Consider the following 24301-nt stretch of genomic DNA (forward strand, 5'->3'; position numbering starts at 1 on the left):
CTTCATATAGAATGACTTCAGTTTCTCGAATCAGTGTTTTTCAAAAAAATTTTGGGTTCTCCAATGTGTTCTGGTTCCCAGCAGGAATCAAGTGGCACAATTAAACTGGGGAACTGACAGAACTTACTGATGGGACTGTTTACAAAGGGTGAGCAGAATTTAGGGAACAGCAAAGGATGGTGCAGCTGGGAACAGCTGCTACCAGCCCTGATCTAAGGGGGCTGGAGCGCGAGTAATTAAAAGAAGCTAGAGAAGGCAGGGGTGTGGCAGGGGCCACCCACAGGCACTGTGGTCTTTGACAGGGGACACAGGCATCCTGCCATGACCCAGCCTGAGGACGGTATGTGAACTCAAATTATATGCAGATTCAGGGGTAGACATATGAATGTGCCTTTTCTTGCAGAGCGGGTCCATAGGTTTTTTTTGTTCTTTTTTATCAACCTTTTGCAAAATGAGTTTCAAATGTCAAGGGCTATATTTTTAAAAGAAAGAAATAAAATTCCAACTGACTGAGATGTTGTTGAGACTGATAGTGAATAGTCCTTATTAAGCACCTACAGGGTACAAAGCACTAAATAATACTTTATAACTAGGTAAAAAGAAGGCAGGGAAAGTTATTTAGTGTATTTTGGACCAAAAAGTAATCCTTAAACTTCAACTGTGTTGGTATTTGGGAGTGAAACATGGAAGTAGAAGAGCTGGCCATGGCTGTAAATGGAATCTTGTTTGAGGACCAGGAAGGCTTTCCATTGGTGGACAAATGGAGAAGTATTTAGGAGAATCAATCAACATGTCTTGGCAATTGATTGGAGTAGGAAAGATGGAGACAGAATCACCAGAGAAGTTTCCAAGTTTCTGGCTTATGCAGCTGATACCATGAAAACACACAGACATGAACCTATGCAGATGCACCGCACAGGCACACACGCTCCCAGTCAGGAGTTGACAGGACGATTCACCGTAATTTTTCATTTTTCTGTCTCTCCCATAGCCTCCTCTTCTCTCAATAAAACAGAAATCAAGATTTTCTAGGAGCAAACAAGAAAGAAGTTCAAACCTCTGGGGTTTGAAAGCTTATGAAGAGCATTTGGTTATTCCCACTTGGTCTACAAAAGATGGGAAAAGTGCATACTCCACTAATGAGGACAATATTACTCTACTTAACTTTTAGCTCTGATCTTTGGTCAGTTATTGGGGTGCCTTAAAATTGCGCTCCAAACATATCTGTTGCCAAAAGAAATCCCCAAACTGATGCACCTCTTGGGGGATTGTTCATTGTCGTTGATTAAAAAGATGCAATAATCTCCATCTGGTTGAGATTAAACTTTGAGTCACAACCATATATACGCAACGTGACGTACTATACAGGATTGTTAGGCCTCCTGCACCCATCCCCCATTCACGCTCCCCAACTCCTAAGTGTTTCAGCTTTAGATGAGCCCCCCCCCCCGCGCCCCCCCCCCCCCCCGCTGCCACCTCCAGGAGCATCAACTCAGAGCCCATGGGGCTCTGCCTCCCAGAGGGTCTAACTGAATAGGAGGACAGGCAGGGTGCGGGCAGGACCTGCTTCAAAGTCACACAAAAGGAAGGCTTTAACATTTTGCACTCAAGTCTAAAGTCAGTTGTGACTAATTCCTCCATTTATTAGGTAAATATGGAAATAACATAAAAAATACAGCCTCTTCAAAATATATCTCCTTCAAAGGAAAAAAATTGTTAGAAGAGGGTTGAATCATTTGTGATTTCTGAAGAAAAATGAGAATCTTTGCATTACTGAGGGTTTTCATTTGAAAATAAACGTGATTATATTTCATGCTAAAACCACAAACATAGGCAAACATAAGCCTCTAACCCTACTCCGTGGTGTGCTGAGATCATGCAAGGGGAGAAAGAAGTATGGTCATATTTCCCAAAGGGTTGCTTTTTAATGTAGACTTATCTTACATGCACAGTTTTTTCTGTAAATATTTTGAGTGTGCATGATCTATTCCTGTCACTTGACCAATACCGAGGGTGCCTGACAACATTCTATCATGAATTTCTGGATGGGTTTCCGAAACAGTGACCGGGAACCGTGTCTACAAATGGCTGATCTATTTTGATATGAGCTTAATTAATGCTGCATATGAAACTCCAAATGTCACAGTTCAGGAGTTTTAAATGTTTAATTATTACACTGACTTCTAAAATAAAATCTGAACTTAATGAATGTATTAAATTCTTTTAAAATAAATTCTTTTTTTTTTTTAGGAGAAAGGGGTTTTTATAAAATCACTCTATTATGATTTTAGCATGTGGATGAGAACTCTATGAAAATGCCACAAATGATATGTAATGTCAACATGACAACTTGAACTTGCAGGGAAGAGTTGGGCTGCCCAGTTATGATGGCTGGTCACGCAGTCCAAGCCGCTGTTTGATGAAGTTGGAGATTAGGAGCTGGGGCTGTGGCTGGTACTCCACCAGGATATCATGGGGCAAGTTGATCTGGTCACATTCAAGTCTGTCCAGGAGTGTCACACAGACCGCAGCAGCTGGGAGGGCAAGCAACACCTTTACTGAACAAATGGGTTCATCTTTTGTATAGAAACATTAGCCAAACATCCCAATGTCCCCAACACACATACTTTGGGTTATTTTCTCTGTCATGTGGATGCAACCCAGGGACCTCTCTAGCCTTCTGTATCACCCATATTTCTATGGACTCTGACCAAACACCCCATCTAAATAAGTTAATGGAAATAATTTTAAGTGTTCTCTGTTCTCCTTGTCTCTACAATTGGCTAGATTAAAGGAAAGCTTGTCAAGAACAAGGAGAGAACCTTGCCATTCAAGACACACAGAGCTCCAGTTTCCTATCCTATTCCCAGTTAGATGAGGCTCTTCTGACTTGAGGATATAACTGCAGGGCTGGCCATTATTCCTAGATGACATTCAACATCTTGGTGCAATGTTTAGTTTGCCTGCTGCAGTTTGGCTGAAGATTAAAGTAAATATAAAAGCTATGAATGTGAATAAATAAATAAATAAATAAATAACAAAAGCTATGAATGCAGACCTAAGGAAATAGCAATAAAGGTGAGTATGAGCCCTCATGAAATTTGAGAAGAAAAATATTAAAGAAAATACTTAAGTAGGAGAATCAACTCCACGAAGGAGCAAATTTATTAGCATTTAGTTTCTAAAGAGTGGGAATAAAATCCTAAAATAGATGCGGAAGTAGGGAAAAAGAACAGACACCTTTTGCTAAAAAACAACCTGAAACTCTTGTGAGAAGTCACCACGATGGTAATGTCTTTGGTTTGTTTCATCAAGGAGAACCAGGGAGCGAAAACGGGTCTCCTACAAATTCTTTATTGTCAGTTTCACATGAAATCTTTGATTGCAAGCAATGTGGTCATACACAATGAAATCGGTGTCAAGCAATTTGAACTGATAGTGTAATCATCTCTATCTTCGTCTGCGGCATTTTAGAAAAGGATTTCAGGGTTGATGGGATGAGATGTGGCTATGTTAACAAGCTTTGAGGGCATGGAGATAAAGTGGGGCTGGAGTGTTATATTTATTTCTTTAACCTCCCCACTATTTCAGACTTCTTTATAAGATCTGGGTTTGGAAAGGAGAAATGAATTGTATTTATAATAGATGCTATCTTTTCAGTTTCGCTGAGCTCTTGCTGTCTGCCAGGTATTTACGAAACCACTTAGTCCTTACAGCTGTACCATGAGCTAGCTATTATTTTATCCCCTTTTGACAGATGATGAAATGAGGGTTTAGGGAGGTCAAACACATGGCCCAGTCAGTATGCACAGCTAGTAAATAGCCATCCAATTCCCAGCTTCCTAAACTGCTAAGAAGAGTTACCTCCCTTCCATCCACCTGTCACCTGAGTGCCATGGCACGTGGTGAACCATTAGGCAGACCTGCCCTGACCCATCGGTCAAACGAACCCTCTTGTTCAGCGACTTGAAAAGGAATGGAAATATACGACATGAGCTGAGCCAAATATTTCATCACCAGGGACCCTCTTTATTCAAAACTCACTTAGTTGTAAAGCAACCTGGCTGGATGGGTAAACAAGCAAATGGAAGGGCTAGAAAATTCCCCAGCTTTTCAAGTTAATGATCAGCAAGCTTGTGGTGGAGCCTGGCCTGGGCTGGCGGCTACAAAGGCTGCAAGCTTTTCTCTAATCCTTCCCTTGGAAGAGGGATGAAAGGAAACCGCGCCCTGTAGCTTTCAGAGTGGGAGCTGACTAAACATTTTATCTGGAGATTTCAAGGGTGACGCCAGAGATGGGAAAGAACAGGGCAGAGCAACCTCAGTGGTGTTTTCTCGACCCCAGAGGCCCCATTAACAAGCAGCACATAAGAATCTTGTCACCTGAAATTACTGTTTCCATGAGCAATGAAAGGGCATTAATTGCCCAAAACAAGCTGTCAAAATCAAGTCTGACAACTTTACTACCAGAATCCTCAGACTGGGCAGGAAGGGTGGCTCCTGTGGAGGGACACTTAGTGTCCTGGCTGTCACCGACGAGGTGGTCAGCTAACGGACGTCAGGTCTGCAATGTGCTGGGGACACACCCCAGTACAGATGGAGCTCAGGCCTCAGCAGCGCCGGGAACTCTCAGCAACTGTCAGCTCTTTGTGGTCCCTTTGAGAATCTGATGAAAGTTGTGTATTTTTGTGACTCTCTTTTCACAAAACTATACACACACAGTATTTGTGTATAATTTCAGAGGGTTCCGGGCCCCTGAAGCCCACCCATGAATCCTTTGGAGTCCATGGCCCTCTGCTTTCACCCCAACTTTCTGAATGGACTTCCAGGAAAATTCCCCATAAGCTGTAGGCAAAGACAGCAAGGCCAGCCACAGATTCCCCCGTGGACAACAGAGCCCAGACAGGCTGGGCCTCGGAAAGGGGCAAAGCAGCCAGGCTCGCTGGGGCGTTCCCAGCCTGCTCTGTGCCAGCTCCTCTTCCACTCCTGGCCCTTTCCATGGCCCCCTTCACTCCTCACGCTTTGAGTTCGTCAGGCAGACCCATGTTTGCTCCCTGTACGCCTGGTGCAAAGCGTAGGAGTCTCGACAACCTAGAGCCTTCGCACTGCCTCTGTCTCCCCTCAATCTGTCGTCCGTGAATCAACAACTAAGTGGAGAAAATTCATATTCAAAGCGGCTGATCAAAGCTAAGCAGCCTAGAAACAATTTGTTCTTCTCAATTGGTGTCTCTCAGAATGTGCTCCACCGGTTGCCTCCATCTGAACCGGAGCTCGTTAGTAATGCAGACCCAGGCTCTGTCCCTGATATGCAGAGTTAGGGGGAGAGGTGGAGAGGCCAGTGAGTCTGCATTTTAGTTTTTTATTTTTACCCTCACCTGAGGATATGTTTATTTATGAGAGAGAGAGAGAGAGAGAGAGAGAGAGAGAGAGAGAGATATCAGTCATTTGCCTCCCATGTATACCTAACCAGGGATCAAACCCTCAGCCTTTTAGTGTATAGGACAGTGCTCCAACCAACTGAGCCAGGGTGTGAATCTGCATTTAAAAAATCTTCCCAGTTAAGTTATTTGCATACAGTAGGGCCTTGACTTACGAGTGTCCGACTAACGAGTTTTTTGAGATACCAGCTGTCTCTAGGCTGATTTTTTGCATTGAGTTGATAGAGTAATTTGAGTTAACGAGCTTGTTAACGAGCTCCTTAATGAGCTGTCTCTGAACGAATTAAACTCGTAAGTCAAGGCCCCACTGTATTAATATTTGAGAACTATTGCTTTAAAGATGTTAAACTCTATCCTGAATCAAATCAAGTTACAACAAATGTGCAAACCTGGACCCTAGTACATTAGGCTTCCAAAGAAATGCAGAATTAGACAGAACCAAGATTTAGCGTTAAGTCTATCAAGAATCATATCTTTTATAAAAGTGTTATTGAGTACATTGTCCACTATCATATGGCTGATAATTTCACTTAAGTTTAAGTTTTGAATAAAGTTTTTATGGTAAACCTCAAATGCTTTTTTATTTTATTTTATTAGATAATGAATGTTGTGTAACTCAATGTGTTTCCATTTTCAACTTGGCCTCCAGAAAACTCAAAACTAAATAGAAGTCTTTAGAGTTAGAATTGCACTCCCAGGTAGCCTCTTTGGTATTGGGAAATACCCAGCTACTCCCTTAAATATGTGCTTTTTATTCTCCTTACCTTGCTTAAGTTATAGTATACATTCATCTTTTATTGCTTCTGCTAATGCCTTTTAAAAAGAAGTGTCTGAGTAATCTGTTGCTAGATAAAATATGCTGCTCTTTCACATTTTATGGGATAGTGGAGGGAGAGGGGGTGAGGAGACAGGAGGTCTTGTTCTAGTCCACCTGTTTCGACCTAGCTGTGTTTCTTCAGGCAGGTTACCTACACTCTTTAGGCCTCATTTCACTCTCAGAGAAAGGAGCAGGTGATCTCTCTCCCAAGTCCACACGCTCAGCTTATGTCTCACATCATCTAGTTGGTGTGAGGACTATGAGGTTCACCTGCAACCTTGAGGATTTGACCTCTACTGGATGCTGGACCCCCAACCAGAAATGTGCCAGGATGGCCAGAGGATGGAGCCTGGTGTGCTGGGAGTGGGGGTTCCAGTCGGGGCGCCCAGGATGCCTCCCTGGGGCAGAGCAGGGGAGGGGTGGGTCAAAGGTAATGCCAACCCCACAAAGGGCTGAGCTGTGGCCCTAAATGTTTCTCTAATGGGTGATGGGTTGGTAATGGGCAGGGAGGACTAGAATAGAGGCAAGAGAATAGAATGAAAAGGAATCAAATAAAATTATAGATGCTGATCTTGATTAAAAATATGTAAAACCCAAGAAAGTAAGAAGAAACCATTCTGTTAAATGTTGTCTTTGTAAAAGCAGTAAATGAATGACTAGCCATTTATACCTGATTTCCCAGATACAATGACTGATTATCTTGGCAAAATAACCGCTATGCATTCTAAGGAATCCATATCAACTTAACACTTTGATTCCAACACTAACCCTCTGGGTATATGCTTAGCCCTTCGGGTTTGCTTGCTAAAGTAGCACAACCCTCTGTTCAAAACCTTTAAAATAGAAACAACTGCTTTTGTTGTTGTTGTGATTCTGAACAGAGACTATGAACCCATGTATGCATGGGAGGCTGCTGGGAAGAGGGGCCTTCAGTGGGACAGAGCTGGTTCAAACCCCAGCTCAGCTACTCTGTACCTGTGAGACCCCCTCTGAGCCGCAGTTTCTTGTTCTCTGATGAGGGTGAAGAAAGCTGCAATTGGTTGCCTCACACTCTTGTATAATAACATTTTGAAACCCCGATTTTCCTCCACTTTAGAGGTAAGGAACGCTCCAGGCCCAGGCTGGATAGGATCCTTTTTACTTTATCAGTGATCACCGTGCAGTGCCTAAAGCCCAATATCCTTCATTGCTGGGACCAGAACAAGAACATAAAATGGAATTAAAGCACGATTTTGCTCCCTTTCATTGAAATGTAATGAAGTCATATTAGGAAGTCTGAATGTGTCCCCGAGTTACCAGCGTCTGTCAAAAGAAATAACACTGAATTCTTCCTTTGCCCTAAAGAAAAACCACAGTGAGTGCTGTGAACTCCAGAGACAAAGAGGATTTAAGCAGAACCTAATCTCAGATAAATATTAGGTTTCATATAGTGCCATGCAAGCGTGTGTGTGTCAGAAGGCAGCATTGTCTTTTAAAAATGGATACAGATTGAACATACTTATCACAAGCTCACAAGTGCAGAAGGACTATCATCTTTAATCAGAATGTCGGGGGTGTAATTAAAGTAGATTTTGCTCTAAGAGAGGGGCAGATGTGTGTGTGCACCTTATAAAATCACAGGTGAATGCATTTATGCAGCATTGCACAGGGGGTTTCCAGTATTCTGGAGGTGAAGCCATTCAGGGTAGAATAATTTCATGAATGCCACTGTTTCCCTTCCTGAATCTTTGTTAATGCAGCATTAAACCCCACTATTCTTTTCAGGATAATGAGATCAGGATAACATGTTTCAAGCAATTTGTCCACCTATGAAATAGCAAGAGACTCATGGGTACAGATAAAGCAGAAATATCATTGGAATTTTCCAGAAAAGGGGAGGTTTAAACTTCAGGCTTTGTCTGTTCCTATTTGGACAGATGAGAGGCACTCCATAATCCTTGAGACAATTCCAAGCCCCTGGTGAGGCTGGGGACTGAAGGAACCAGTTGAATTGGCTATAGTCATTTTCCATGGAAAATAAGTGTTGAGTAGCCACTCTTTTCATTTGTTTGTTTGATCATTTAGCAAATATTTACTGAATGTCCACATGGCAGATATCATTCTAATTGCTGGGGATAAAGCAAGAAAATGACAAACAACATCCCTGTTGTCATGGTGCTTACATTGGAGGAGAGAGATGCTAAATACATACATTCATGCATTAATATAAGTAAAGTCATATCTAAGTGAATATATAAAGAAACTAAAAATATAGTCTATAGGGGCAATGCAGAGAAGTGAAGTAGAATGCCTGAGTAGAATGAATGTGAGTAGGTTTAGTTCAGGGAGTCACTCACGGCTTCTCTGATGAAGTGAGATGTATGTTGAATCCCTTATTAATTAATTATAAAGATAAGAAGCAGTAATCCACATGGATCCAAGACCTCCTTGTCTCAGGTGGACACAAAAAGGTCCAAACTCAGTGAGTGACTCCTCTGAGTTAGGACAATGGGGTCTCTAGAAGACCTTTGTTTCAATAATGAGTTGTTATTTATAAAGTAAAACCATTAGCCATCATCACGTTAGTATGAAGTCAGATTGGGGTCAGTCAGCTGGTAGTGGTAAAGGGACAGAAAGGCCATTCAAAAGGCTGCCTGGAGAGACAGGGTCGGTTGAGCCACTACTACAGTGGGAATGAGATGGGGATGAGGAACAGGCCTGGGAAGCCAGCTCAGCCGGGCCCTGAGCTTGGTGCCAGGTGAGAAATACTTCCCCATGTGGCTTACCATTGGGATAGCCTCTCCAACTTCCTCTATGCTAAAACAGTTGCTCGTGAAGGCTCCCTCAGCCCTTCCCCTGAGCAAGCTTTTCTAGCTCGCACAGAGCTTTCCCACGCTTCACACTGTGGGGGAAGCATCTTATGAAGCGATGAAAGATAGGGACACGGTAGCATCATATGCATGTGGCTTTTGTCTATGTCAGTGGTTCTCAATCTTGGCTGCACATTAGAATCACCTGGGAATCTTTTTAAAATCCTGATTTCTGGACCCCATCCTCCGGAAATTCTGTTTCTTTGTTACTAATGTTGTGGCCCCACCCCATAACAAAGAAACAGAATTTCCGGAGGATGAGAATTTCCAGAAATCAGGATTTTAAAAAGATTCCCAGGTGATTCTAATGTGCAGCCAAGGTTGAAAACCACTGGTCTATGTTCTTGGGGCAGTGTACCAAGAATTCAGCTTTCAAATCCGTGGAGTTTTCACCACAAAGAAACTCAGATAGAAACACTCCAAAGAACTGCAGAATTACAGAGGTACATGCAGCCTTCAGTGCGAATGTTGGCAGCCCAGAGGGCTCTGCTCAACGACAGGGCCACAGCCGTGGCCTGCCGAAGGCTGTGGGCAGGCGGAAGTCAGCTACCAACAGCAGCAGAGAAAGAAAACCGCCGCAGGCAGCAGGAACAGCAAGCAGACAGGAAAGAGTCCAGGAGGGGCCTGCAGGTGGCAGAGAGCAAGGCCAAGGACTTGCAGCAAGGTCAGAAAAATCCGCATAACAGAATAATTCCTCTGAGATTTTGGCAACATTTTCTAAGAGAAACAGACCTGGCTCCAGGGTTCACAAGCCTGAACTCTCCTTGGCTGTCAATTCGTGCCTCGTCAGAAAGAACTGAAGGTCATCACCATACTTATATCAGGATAGCATGTTTGTATGTAGGTATTTTATGTTTAACTAAACTGGTTCCTAAATTCTGCTCGTTTGCATATTAGTGGAGCTGTGACTCAAGCACCCACTTGTTGTTTCTATAATAAAGAAATGTGAAGAGCATTTCCTGGAACCAAAGTACCTGAATCCAGGTGTTCCTGTAGGCTGTGTGCTAATCGGGCTGCTCTTAGGCAAGGGCAAGCTGCCCCAGCTGGGGTTCCCACTCTCACTAACGGGTGCAGAGAAAATCAGATGCGATTGTTTCTCTGAAAGGGGCTTTAATGATGACCTTCTAAAGAGGACAAGGATGCACTTGCATCTTCAACCTAAATAGCACAAAGATTGGCTTGTACGCGTACTCTGAGAGATGGAAGTAATTAAGGATAGTGGTTCTACAAATTAATCTCTTCTTCTGAACTATGAAGTCTTTCTAAATGTAATTTTAGAAAAGGTACCACATACATTTTGTTTGTACTTTTGTATATTCATATTGATTGACAGTAAGGATGAATATTGAAATTAAAATTCCAGTGCGATCGAATGAAGCATTGTGGAGCTCTAACTCTTTACTGGGTTTCTTTTCTGGGCGCCAGGACAGGAGTCTCTCCATGTGTTTCTGCCAGTTTCACCAGCCCCTCCTCCTCAGCCGCCTTTGCTGGATCTCCCCCTCCTCCCTTAACTTCTAACCAAGGACCTTTTCTCATCTGTTTCTATACTCATTCTCATTGTCATCTCATCGGTTGCATGGCTTTCATTGCCAGCTATATGCTGTCAACTTACAATTTTATTCCTCCAGCCCAAACTTCTTGCCTAAACTCTAGATTCATAAATCCATCTGCTTGCTTAACCTCCATTTGATGTCTACAGCCCCAAATCCTCACCTAATTTTCTCTCTTCCAACTAATTACAACTCCATCCTTCCAGATGTTTGGGCCAAAAACCTGGATATCATTCTTAAGTCCTGTCTTTTTCTCAACATTCACATCGCATTGTCAACAATTTTCATTAGATTTGCCTTCAGATGTACCTAGACTCAGACTGCTCACCACCTCCACTGCCCTCACCCTGGCCCACCATCTCTCCTGGCCTGCTGCATTTGCCCTTGTATTCTCCTCCCTGCCTCTGCCCTTCACCCCAGTAGGCTCTTCTTAACCTAGCAGGCAGTGTGGTCCTATTAAAACATAAGTCCTGCTTGGCCACTTCTCTCTTCAAAGCCCTCCAATGACTTCCTGTGTTGCTCGGAGTAAAAGTCACACTCCTCACAGTGATCACACCACTTGCACCTGCCATCTCCGCCACTCTCCACTGCTGTCCCTCCCCTCCGGCCTCACTGGCCTCCTAGTTCCTCCCACACCCCTGCATGCTCCTGCCACGTGCCTTAGATTGCGTTTCCCAGACTGCTCTTTACCTTATGTCCACATGGCATTTTCTTTTTTCTTTTCTTTTTTAATTAAATCTTTATTGTTCAGAATATTACATTTGTTCCTCTTTTTCCCCCCCATAACTCCCCTCCTCCCAGTTCCCACCCCACCCTACGCCCTCACTCCCCACCCACTGTCCTCTTCCATAGGTGCACGATTTTTGTCCAGTCTCTTTCCGCATCTCCGACACCCCTTTCCCCCCTAAGAATAGTCAGTCCATTCCCTTTCTATGTCCCTGATTCTATTATGATCACCAGATTATTTATTCACTTGATTCTTAGATTCACTTGTTGATAGATGCATATTTGTTGTTCATAATTTGTATCTTTACCTTTTTCTTCTTCTTCCTCTTCTTAAAGGATACCTTTCAGCATTTCATATAATGCTGGTTTGGTGGTGATGAACTCCTTTAGCTTTTCCTTATCTGTGAAGCTCTTTATCTGACCTTCCGTTCTGAATGATAGCTTTGCTGGATAAAGTAATCTTGGTTGTAGGTTCTTGGTATTCATCACTTTGAATATTTCTTGCCATTCCCTTCTGGCCTGCAAAGTTTCTGTTGAGAGATCAGCTGACAGAATCAGTTCCGTCCCTAGGGGCTCTGCCTCTCAGAGTCCCAGCAACTGCTGCAAACCTCGGAGAGAAAGCTGCCTTTGAGTTCCGACCGAAGCCAGACAGTCCAGCTTCTCCTGTTTGAGTCTGGGTCCCCAGAGACTCGCCCGGATCTGGAGCTCAGAGTCTGAAACTCCCTCCCGATTGAAAACAACAACCGCGCCCTCTGCCGCCAGCCCGCTCCGCGCGCGCACTCCGCACCTGAGTATTTCACTTCAGCACTGCGCCTTCTCTGAGTCTGGGTATGATATTCTCTTTCCTCCTAGTTGTAGAATTTCCACTCAGCCAGCCTTCCTGTGGTTCTGGATGATGTCTGTCCTGTCCTTTAGTTATATCTCTGAAGTGGTTGTTTGAGGCAGCAATCTCCGGCGTTAACCTATGCCGCCATCTTGGTTTCTCCCACATGGCATTTTCTAAAATGGCACCTTCCCCCTGCATCCTTCCCTGACCATGCCACTTAAAATGATGGTTTCCTCCCTATTTTGGTCATCCTTGTTCCTTTCCCTGCCTTGTTTTAGCCATAGCACTCTTCAGCATCTGATGTGTCACTGAGTTATTAGACATTAGTCTTTGTTGTTTGTCTCTCTCACTAGGTTCCATAATTGGAGATTTTATCTGTGGTGTCCACTGCTATATACCCAGGGCTTGGGCACTCACACCACTTGCTGATGCACAGAAGAAACTCCTTCTTTGTCCAGGAAGAAACTGATCGAGATAAATCTTATCAGTCAAAATCTGATTTAAAAACTAGCCTTGGCCGAAACCGGTTTGGCTCAGTGGATAGAGCATCGGCCTGCGGACTGAAAGGTCCCAGGTTCGATTCCGGTCAAGGGCATGTACCTGGGTTGCGGGCATATCCCCAGTGGGAGATGTGCAGGAGGCAGCTGATCGATGTTTCTCTCTCATCGATGTTTCTAACTCTCTATCTCCCTCCCTTCCTCTCTGTAAAAAATCAATAAAATATAATAAAAAAGGCTTTAAAAACTAGCCTTGTAATTGTGCCATGCACTCAGTAGACACACTATAAAACACATTTGAATCAATGACATTTTTTTTTCTGGATAAAAGATAGTCCCTGAGTGAAATGCAAAACTGTAAGTTCTAAAAAAAGTTGCTCCAACATTTTCTTGGACATCAAAACCATTATTTTAGATGCTGCTATTACTCTATAGATCTTAGGCTTTCATAGTCAACTTAATAAAGAATACTTTATTCACTTTGCAGCTTTCCTCTCTTCCATCAAAAAAAATTTTTTTAAATTAAATCTAAAAGATGGCTATGAAATAATTAAAAATCAGAAAGAATAGTTATACTGACTAGGCCTCATGAAAGTTACGTTTTACTTCAATAAGTATTCTTGGTGCTGGTCCAAGGTTGGTGTTTCTATTGGAATAATTTCACCAAAAATAAAAATATGTGCTGCACCCATTTGGTTTCTTAATATCATTCTCCACTAAAAGGGACAAGAACTTGCTGGAGAAATGGCTGATTCCAGACTTGAAGCAAGGAAAATGCAACTGGTGCCTCAGCATCCTGTTGTGCCTGAAAGTGAGAAAATTCTCAAGAGCTGATAGGTTTACTCCAAAGGGACAAAAAAAGGGGGTGCAATAGAGGGGCCTCTTCCTGGCCAAATTTGGGATAATTTGAGTATCAAAAAAATAATGACAGATCCATTTATAACACATTGAATTGAACAAAATCCACAATACGACGACTCATCCCAACCAAAAAGAGAAAAAGAGATAAAGGCAGAAACGTGTGTGAGGATGTAAAGCTCGTCTTAGAGAAGAATGCTAGCTAATAAACGCAGGCGGAACGATGGAGTGAGAAAAACCATCATTTTGCAGCCCATGCTAAAATCATTGGGTAAAAGATGGCCGGGTTATAGGGTTTTCACACAGTGCCAGATTATCTATCACCCCAGAGATTACTTGCTACTTACAAAGCGAAGACTTTAGCTTTTCAATGGCGTGAGATGGCAGTTACCACTTGAACCAAGTGATGCACCTCAAAATTACTAATAGTGGGACACCCTCACATTACATCTCCTTGATGCGGTGCAATGGAGAGTTTCCATTACTCTGAAGTGTTTTTGCCATACAATTGTATCTAATCAAGTCACTTGACCTCACTTCCACTTTACAAGAAAAATGCAGCCTAGAGGAGCAAGTGAAACCCCATGGTGAACCACACAGGCAGATCTAGAACATTGGATATTCTACAAGATAACAGCCTGGACTAAAAAACAACAACACACAAAACAAACCTACTGTCTTGAGAAAAAAGAAAAGTAAGGTGAATATTCTAGATGTAATAACTACAGAGATATAACAATTAAGTAATATAATGTATAAAATTAATTTGATATTGGTTAAGGAAAAATTCTATAAAAGATACTTTTAGAAAAATTTAAATATGGGATGGATGTTAAGTCTTTTTATGAAACATATTTAATTTTTTTTAGCCTTTTTTGTTTTGATATGGTATTGTGGTCATTAGGAGAATATTTTTATTCTTAGGAAATGATGCTGAGGTACAAGAGTTAAGTGGCATGATGTTTACAATTCATTTATAAACGATTCAGGAGCAAAGGCAAATAGGGGTGCTTTATATACATACACACACACATATATATACACATACACATACATATATATGTATACTGTATATATATATATATATATATATATATATACACACTTAGAGAGCATGCACAAATGTGGCAAAAATACTAAAAATTATTGAATCTTGGTAAAGAGCATATAGGTATCTATTAAGCTATTCTTTCAATTTTCTGAATTATTGAAATTTTTCAAAATAGAAAGTTGGAAAAAGCAAAAAATGCATGTAAATTAACTTTAAAAATGCACCACTACTCCACTCACTATTTTTGAAATATGTTATTTGTGTCATGTCTTGATAAATTAAATTGTAATAGAAAATAGCAGCCACTACCCAGATGAAGAAAGTGGAACTTTCTGTCACGTCCTAGCTACATAACCCACTGGCTGGTGACCTTGGGCAACTTGCTTTTGACCCTTAAGGCTTGGTTTCCTCATTTGCATGATGGGAATAACATCCTGTCCACTCACAAGACGTTGCGAGATAATCCATATTATAAACAATTGTAAGGCATGCATTCAACCTAAAGGACTCTATAGCTTTTTCTTCTCCTGCAGAGTGAACGTAACTTTATAAAAGAAGAGACTTGCACCCTAGGCATTCATGAAGAACTTACCTTTCAGACCAGAGAGTCTACACATGGCCGCCAACACTGTAGATTCCATCTCGATATTCCTGACAGCAGCTATATGTGCTCTCTTCAAGTAATCTACCTTTTTCTCTCTGGAAAGCTGCACAGGGCTCCATCTAGTCAACCCTGGCCTGAAAGAGACAGAGAGCAGTGAGCAACCTGATGAGGACAGTGGCAGCGGCACCACCAAGAGGCTTGCTGTCAGCTGAGTGCTCTCCAGCCTACTCTGACTCTTGGGCCTGCGCCCCAGGTAGGATAAACCCGCTGACCGAGTCTTCCTATCACTGGACCGGGAGCAAGGCTGTGCCCAACTCCAGTGTCTCCTGTGTAGAGAGTAGTCTCCACGGTGCTGAGTGCCCTGGCTCCGGGGCAGGTGGCCACGGCAACCAGCACTGTGCCCAGGGATAATGGAATTAGAAAATCATCATTTTGTAACCCAGGCTAAAATCATTGGGTAAAAGAGAGTTGGGTTACAAGATATTCACGCAGTGTCAAATTGTCACTCCAGAGATTACTTGCTACTTTCAAAGAGGAAACGTTGAACCTGAGGGTCACTGAGAGATCTGCCCTTTGAGGAAAATCTCTAGTTGGCTCCCGGGACTGGGGGATGGCCCAGGGCCAGAAGCTGGGGGAGAAGAGACGTCAAACCTTAGTGATGCTTTGAGCTCTTTGAGGAGCAGGACCATGGTTTGGACACTGCAACTCTGCATCTACCCATCGTGACAATGGTACCAATGTGTCCACCTTCTTCTCCCCACACAGCTCTAAGCTGCCTGCACCCTTTGGTGATCACCTTTTCCCTTCTGTGATGCTCTCCGTGTTCATTTATCACTTAATCTCTCTTGTATCAATTAGGAGGTGGAAAAAATCTAACGCTCTAACTCCTCCTCCACCCTGCAGGCTCTGGGAACAGACTTCTCCCCACCACACGCCCAAGGATGGCCTGGGTTGGAGCAGGGAGGCCAACAGCACTCTGTCACCATCATTATTTGCACAGTCCTCTTTTTGGCTTCCTTTCCTTGCTTTTAATCTTTCAGGCTACTTCCCCCCTGGCTATCTGCTTCTCCTTGTCCCTTCCTCCTTAAGGCTGCCTGCCAACCCCTCTAATATAGTGATCTTTAAGCAATTCCAACTCAGATGTCCCGGAAGCCAAGCAGGTGATGTCAGTGAGGGCTGCAGGACCTGAAGGGAGCCGCCGCCCTCCCCTTCATTGAATGTCAGCTGAGCGCTCCTTGGTGTTGGCTGGGCTGGCCAGGCTGCCATGCATTATTTAAAATTTTTTAATGCTATGGTATTTCAAGGAGGCCAAACTATGGATTTTCATGTGAAATTTCAAGAAATTATAAATGTTGGCAAAATAATTCACATTTTAAAAATTCCGTGCAGACCAAAGAAAATAGGCGCTCCAACGGGCTGTCATTTGTAAGATCTGTCTTATACCCACCCATGACCCTTCCAACAAAGCGGCCAAATCTATAGTTTCCACCCTATCACACCCAGCATGCCTCCTGTTTTATAATAATGGGTTATAAAATAAAATGTTACTAATCTGAAGTAACATTTACAGGTACTATAGCCTATATCCATATATAATTTTAAAATCCTATCTAATAAAAGAGAAACATGGTAGTTAGCCGTTCGTCCGCTACCCTTCCCATTGGCTAATCAGGGTGATATGCAAATTAACTGCCAGCCAAGATGGCGGCCGGCAGCCAGGCAGCTTTTGTTTAGCTTCAGTGACGGAGGACTCCAACGTTCCCTGCGTGCCGCTGCCGGCCTCTGAGCTTGCAGTTTGAAACATTGTTGCAAATATAGAAGCTAAACAAAATCCCAGAAACCTGCTTTCAGCAAGCCGGGATCTCAGAGCTGGAGTTGATACAGTGTTTTGATTATAGAACACAAACAAACCAGATACCTGCTTTCAGCAGCAGAGGCCTCAGAGCTGGAGCCAAGGATAAAGATGGCCCAGAATAAAAAAGAAAAAGAAAAAAGGAGCAGTTGGGAGCTTCAGTCACCTGCCAGCCTGAAAACAGCCCTCAGCCCCTCACCCAGACTGGCCAGGCACCACACTGGGGACCCCCACCCTGATCCAGGACACCCTTCAGGGCAAACCACCCGGCCCCCACCCGTGCACCAGGCCTCTATCCTATATAGTAAAAGGGTAATATGCCTCCCAGCACTGGGATCAGCAGAGCCTCGAGGCCTCCCGGCACCGGGATCAGTGTGACAGGGGGCAGCGCCCAAACCCCCTGATCGCCCTGCGGCTCTGTGTGTGACAGGGGGCGGGGCCACAACCTCCCTATCCGCCCTACTCTGTTCGTGACAGGGGAAGGCGCCTCAACCCCCTGATCAGCCCTGCTCTGTGCCTGATAGGGGTGAGCTCCCCAACCCCCTGATCGCCCTGCGGCTCTGTGTGTGACAGGGTGCAGCACCCCAACCCCCTGATCGGCCCTGCTGTGTGTGTGACAGGGTGCAGCGCCCCCCCCACCCCCCAACGGGCCCTGCTCTGTGTATGACGGGGTAGAGCCATAACCTCCCCATCGGCCCTGCCCTGAGTGTGAGAGTGGCGGCGCCCCAACCAGCTGATCCGCCCTGCTCTGTGCGTGACACGGGGGAGCTCCCCAACCCCCTGATGGGCCCTGCTCTGTGCGTGACAGGGGGCAGCGCCCCAACCCCCGATTGGCCCTGCTCTGTGCGTGACAGGGTATGGAGCCCCAACCCCCCTGATTAGCCCTACCCTGAGCGTGACTGAGGGTGGCATTGCAACCTCCCGATCCACCCTACTCTGTGCATGACAGGGGGCGGTGCCCCAACTCCCCAATCGGCCCTGCTCTGAGCCCGACCAGGGGCTGCACCTAGGGATTGGGCCTGCCCTCTGCCACCCGGGAGCAGGCCTAAGCCAGCAGGTCGTTATCTCCCGAGGGGTCCCAGACTGCGAGAGGGCACAGGCTGGGCTGAGGGACCTCCCCCCCCCCCAGTGCACAAATTTTTGTGCACCGGGCCTCTAATTGTAATATAATAGCCTAAGTTTGATCCAAAGAAAAATAATTTAAAATGAAATAATGTGTACTTTGGTGAACATACTAAAACACAACCACACTACAATTTTTCTAGAATGCCCTCCAAGAAATGGTACCACCCCTGGTTAGATTCTTTCTTCTGGAACGAGCAGGGTCTGCCCTTGACACTTTATTCTCCTGGCTTCTCATCCCTTGTTATAAAAGCTACTTAGCAGTCACCTTCAATTCGTTCCTTAACTTGATTTGGGAACACTTTAATTGTCACTGAGAGAAAAATGGATAACTTCGGTATACCACCCATCCCTCTGGAATTCCTCCCCTAAATGTTTTCTGGGTCCCACTCTTTCCTGAGTACCAGGTCACTCCGTGCTGTAAGTGATCGTACCCCAAAATGGCAGAAACACAGAATCAGCACACTCCCCTTCTCCCAGAGTCATCAATTGAAATGAAAGGCTTTAACAGAGAGAAGATTTTGCTAACATCATTAGTTGCATTTTAGTATTCCATTTGTCCTTGTAGGATTAAACCCACTCTCAATACATAGTCACTATGGGTGTTTCTCTGCTGCTCGTTCTAGTCCTACGTTCCTCTGCTATAGGAAGGTAAAAAGGCTGTTTCAGTCCCTTTTTAAATCCCCAACTTTTAAATTTCTAAAGCGAAGGTTTTAATATAAATGATGGGTTTGAATAACAAAGAGTTGCTTTCGCAATTTGTAAATTCTTCTCACCTTCATAAAAATCATAGGTACACATCGTATGTCCAATGAGGGTTGGGAAGTTGGGAATTTCTCCGCTGCAGTTGAATAGTTCCTCCGCCAGTCCCTTGTCAAGTTCAGTACTTCGGGTGACAACGTTGTCCAAGACAACCTGTTCAAATCTGGGCTTGAAGAAGGAGTCCACAGCTGTGTCTGTTATTACAACAGACCCGGTGCGACCCCTGGGATGCGGGAATAAATGAGTGGTTACTTTGACATAGAGTATGTAATCAATTCTGCCAACATTAATTAATGCTCATTGCTAATGGTTCTCCCTCTTTCCATCCTTGAAATTATTTTTTTTCCAAATGCAATTAAATAATAACATTCAGAACAGGCATTTGCATGTGCTGTCTTCCCGGATTCACATTTACAATGTGATGGGGTTTAGATTTCAAGACAAACATGACTCTTGGACATGCAAATTAGTATTGGCCTTCAGGCTCAAATTTGAATAAATTAGGTCAGGAATAAACTAAATGAGCCTGCCAGCAAGTAGCTTGCCTAAAATGATGTGACTACTTGATATTTAATCTTCTCTGCATCTCCTTGATTACTGTAATTTCTTTGTATCTATATCCCCCCTTCCTTCTGATTCTCCTCACATCATCCCCCTCCACTCTCTGACCCCATGTAAATTAGGCCTCCTGGCTGACCTTCCAGGGCTACAAAGTCTGTCTTGCTCATGGGCCTTAGTAACTAAGTCACAGGGACTTGAGAAACCATTTTCTGGACTGTTCTTCTCCCTGCTGGAATGCTCTTTTGTCCTCCCCACACCTTTTCATCAGACTAACACCAACTCATTCTTCAGGTATGGGCTTAAGTCACTTCCTTCCAAAGGTCTGAATTCAGGAGAGGGAACAGCGGGGATAAAAAGGCAACATAGGTAGGTGACAGTAAATTTCCCCAGGGCCAGCTTTTGACCTAGTCTTAGACCCATTCTGATTTTTGTTTAGAGCCAAAATAAGGGACTATACAATGGCAGTGCCCTAGACTCCTGTTCTAACATTCATCTCACTTTTTGTAATTACTCATTTGTTTGCCTATGGCACTGATTAAACATAAGCCCTATAAAGTCAAGAGCATTGTTCACTGTTGTCTCCCCAGTCCTAGCGTTATGCCTATCGCATTATAGATACTCAATAAAAATGTATCAAATGAGCAAATGCTTCCATAGAGATGCCATAGGGCAGACATCTGCAAACTACAATTCATGGACGAAATTCAGACCGTCTTTGTAAATAAAGTTTCTTGGATCACAGCCACATTTGTTCATTACGTGTTGTCTATGGTTGCTTCCATAATACAAAGCCTTAAGTACTTACTATCTGGCCTTCTATTGAGCACAGCCATATCCTTCTGGGTTTTTATAACTTTCAGTGTTGATCAACATGGGGTTAATTTAGGAGATCCACCTAGGGACCCAAGGTGGGCTCTGATGAATGAGCCTTGGTGGGTCAGACACTTTTTACATAAGTCAAACAAGTGGCTCCTTGAATTATTTGAAATATCCTAGGAATAGGAAATGATTGAAAAGGAAGTTGAAAATGTGGGCATCAAAACGATGTCTTGCTAATATTTAGATGTGTTAGGACATGTGTATCCTAGTTAAAGTCTTTCAGAGGCCAAAAGAAAGGCATCCGGAAGGATAGCTCATCTGGCACTGATGCTCACATTCCCCTCTGTCGGGATGGACACCTACAGAAGTCCTTTCACTTTAGTCCCACCTTTGAGCGCCTCGGGTGGACTTTATTCCTGGACCACAGTTGTGGGAAGAGCCCAGTCTTTCTAATTATGTCTGTTTCTGGGGAAGCATGGCCCAGCCACCTGAAGCTCTGTGATACTGGACAAGTCATTCTCTAGTGTTTTGTTTGAGGATTTCAGAAGGTCCCTTCTTGCTCCAAAAATATGTAGTTCTCAGACAAAAATCTCAGCCCTTTTTAGAATTTTCCTTCAGTCTTGTCACTCTGTCAGCCAAACGTCCCTGTTACAGTGCTCTGTCTGTATCTGCACATGGCGACAGAGTAAAATGGCCCCTCGCATGATCTGCTCCCAAAGAAAAGGTTGAAAAAATAACTTGACCTCAGGTCAGGGTGGAAGCATGAAGAAGGCCCTTCCCAGAGGCCTGACCAGCCAGGAGGCAGGGAGAGGGGAAGCTCTGGGAAGACTTGAGGAAGCTCTAGCTGGCCCTTCCCTAAAGGCCCAGGGTGGCCCATTCTGGTGTGTTGATGAGGAAAAGAAACAGCCAAGAAAAAGGATGCAGTCACCAGCATGAGCTAAACACAATGTGTTCCTATGATGTGTGCTTACTTAGCTGACAAATAAGGCAATTAATAGTGATTATTTCTTTTTACTTGAAAGCACTTGTTTCTGTCACTTACGAAATCTCTACACCTCAAAATTTACTGTACCCCTCAAAACTTTCTCTTATCCTGAAAACATACTCCTTAGCAATTCTTCCACTCTTCCCCATAAGAACACCTAAGTCCACCCCAGTTTTCCACGGAGAGAAAATAAAAGGAGATAAAAAGAAAATATTTCTTTAATTTCGTGAAATGTCCTCAAGCTGAGCTTCCTGACACTCCTTAGCCCATCTGGATTTCTGCTGGGTTTGGGGAATGTTGGTGTCTTTTGGCAGCTGCTTTGCAGGGAACAATCCCTGGGATTTAACAGTAGAAGTCAAACATCTCAACCTGTTCCCCCTGATGTACCCATTCTGATCATGGTGACATCACAGCACTGGGCATGGTGCAGTAATTTGATGAGTTCATGCAGCATGATCGAAATGGAGGGGATCCCCATGCCATGCTGTTGAGAGAAAGGGAACGTCACTCTACATCTCGCAAACTGATATATGCACAGGACATATTTTCTTTCTTCATTACAAGTTAACAGCCCTCAGAGAAATTTACATAATCATTATGACTTTGCCAAAGCTGGGGAAACCGTAAGTCAGCTCTAACTGACGCCTACATGACACGCTGATAGATGTGCCCATCTGTGAGGACCAGCGAGCGGCAGCTCCCTGCCAGGTAAGCTGAGTGCAGCCTGGTCGTCGGGAGCAGAAGAAGGGTGGCCCACGATGGCACGGTGTACTGGTGTGTCAGGGCAGTACCCCTGCTCGTCTCCCCTCTGGGCTCTTTACACTGAGCCTGCGAAATAGAGTTTTTCCCCGAGATTGACTTGATATTGAGGAAATACAGACTTGGCTGCCAGGGGATCAGCCCCGTTCCACCCCACTAAATGAAACGGTGAATCCGTGGCATTGCTCTCAGGTGGCCTTGCTCGTTTGATGCAAATTCTGTGCGAGCTCTGGAACATAGAGTAGACATGTGGGTTCCAACCAGATCCAGCAAAGTAGAGTGGATAGTGAATGTGCAGTTGAGGGTAAATTGCGACAGGTCACAACCATAATCCCGGTTTTCCTCAGCATTTGGAACGGGACAGTCAATGTCACCAGAGAGGGGCCAACAAGAGGATTTGGCAACTCCTGGTGATCAATATGTCCTACTAACTCTCCAGAACGATCCTTCATGTGGAATTTGCAGTGGCTGGAGCTGAGTTCAGAATCAGAGGCCATTTTATGCCTTGCCTAGCATCAGAGGGTCACGTGCGTTCTAGTTCTGCCCTTGGGCACAGAGACTTGGGTGCCGAAAGCACCAGGGTTATCTTGGCAGCAGGTGATGTCTGCCACTGATGGTCTCATTAGCAAATCAGGAAAACCACTGCAGCCACGACCAGGGTGTCCTCACCTGAGTTCCCTCCCTCTCGTCATCAAGAATACTAAACAATGACAAATTTGAGCCTCTGGGATTCCCATATTTGGTTTCCATGGAATATGCCCTGACTTCCAAAAGCATTGTAAGTCTCCTGGAGACACGAGTCAAACCTGAATTAATTTATCTGTCCAAGATGAACACGCGTGGGCTTTGGCACTGACTCTGCCACTAAAGAGCAAACTCTCTAAATCTCATTTGCTCAGCTGTACGTTAAGCAACGAACCATTATTTGATCTATTAGGTTCCTTCTAAATCAGATATGTGATAGGTTTATAATGATCACTTATTATGTGACATGGTAGCAAGATGACAAATGGGCCTATGTGTTTCTGCTAAAGTCTCTCTCTCCGTCTCTGACACACACACACACACACCCCTCAGCTGCTGGAGAGAAAGACTTTTCAAAGAAGGGGCCTAAATTGGAAATCCTCTGTATGCCTAGGGAGGCCCATTTCGAATTGCCTGACCTCTGGGCATGATCCATATTACTGCTGTTTTTATACCTTACTCTTAAGTTTTACTGCTTGTTTACAATAATTTCACAGTTTTAGAAACCTTATTTTTTGTCCTCACCCATTCATTGTGCAAGGAAAAAAAAAATGACAGTTGTAGTCTAAATGTCAAACAAAAGTTAGTAAGACAACATTTGCCTAGATCAAACAATACTGAGTTTCCTTCCATTGTAGATATTCTATAGTTGTTGAATGAACAAATGAATTGATTCTCTCATTTGAGCCCAAAGCAAGTTTCAGGCATTCTTGACCCAGAGGAGAGATGAACTTAGAGGCCCCCTGGGCGCTGGGTAATGTTCCCTTCTTTACTCCAGGCTTTCGGCCACGGTCATCCATCCTTCCCTCGCCAGGTACTTAGAGTAATCAAGGATTGCTGGCTCTTCCCTGGTGCCGGAGTCACATATGATTCAGCTCCTTAGAATTGTCACACTCTGCAGAGGACTCTTCCTCGTTCCCTAGCCTGGCTCCGCCCTCTATGAGGACTGCAGTGTCCAGCCACGTGACAGACTCGAGCTATTGTTCCAGAATCCAGCCCTGTGGCAGAGACACACTTAGAAAGGCAAGCTCCATGCACACTCATATCCACTGCCCTCTGGGTGTGCCACCCTGAGTCCCAGCGGGAATGGTCCATGTGTTCCTTAAAACTGCAAGTTAATCCACTTCCATTTTGTCTTAGGACACTGTCTGCCCATAGCTGTCAGCATAGTCTAAATACAGGAGAGCAAGTCACCGGAGCTCTGTGGAAACGCACGACCAGCTTTTCAGCCGGCTTATTGCCGTGTTAGACGGCAGCCTCAGGCAAGCCTGAAAATTGGCCCCTGTAAACTTAAAGCTCAAAATTCCCAAAGCTGGAGAAGGGACAGAGGAAAGGAAATTACTGGTGGCTTAATCGGTCACAAACTAAAGAAAGGAAGTGTGCTTTGAGGGTTTTTCCCCTAATGTGAGTAGCTAAGTGGTAACTAATAAACTAAAGTGACACAGAATGCTATGTTCTGCCCCTGGGGCTTTTTCCAGCAAAGA

General features: G+C 44.1%; 1 protein-coding gene across 1 annotated transcript in view; it reads right to left on the bottom strand.

Annotated features, from left to right (window-relative positions):
* Positions 1-1633: 1633 nt before the first annotated feature.
* Positions 1634-24301, bottom strand: part of UPP2 (uridine phosphorylase 2) — a 39439-nt gene continuing 16771 nt past the window's right edge. Inside the window, 6 exon segments of the mRNA XM_059704880.1 lie at positions 1634-2534; positions 15202-15312; positions 15315-15347; positions 18964-19158; positions 19161-19172; positions 21684-21798. Of these exon segments, the coding sequence (XP_059560863.1) occupies positions 2383-2534; positions 15202-15312; positions 15315-15347; positions 18964-19158; positions 19161-19172; positions 21684-21798 (618 nt within the window). The 3' untranslated portion in view covers positions 1634-2382.

This window comes from Myotis daubentonii, chromosome 7 (assembly GCF_963259705.1).
Source record: "Myotis daubentonii chromosome 7, mMyoDau2.1, whole genome shotgun sequence".
Lineage (NCBI taxonomy): Eukaryota > Metazoa > Chordata > Mammalia > Chiroptera > Vespertilionidae > Myotis > Myotis daubentonii.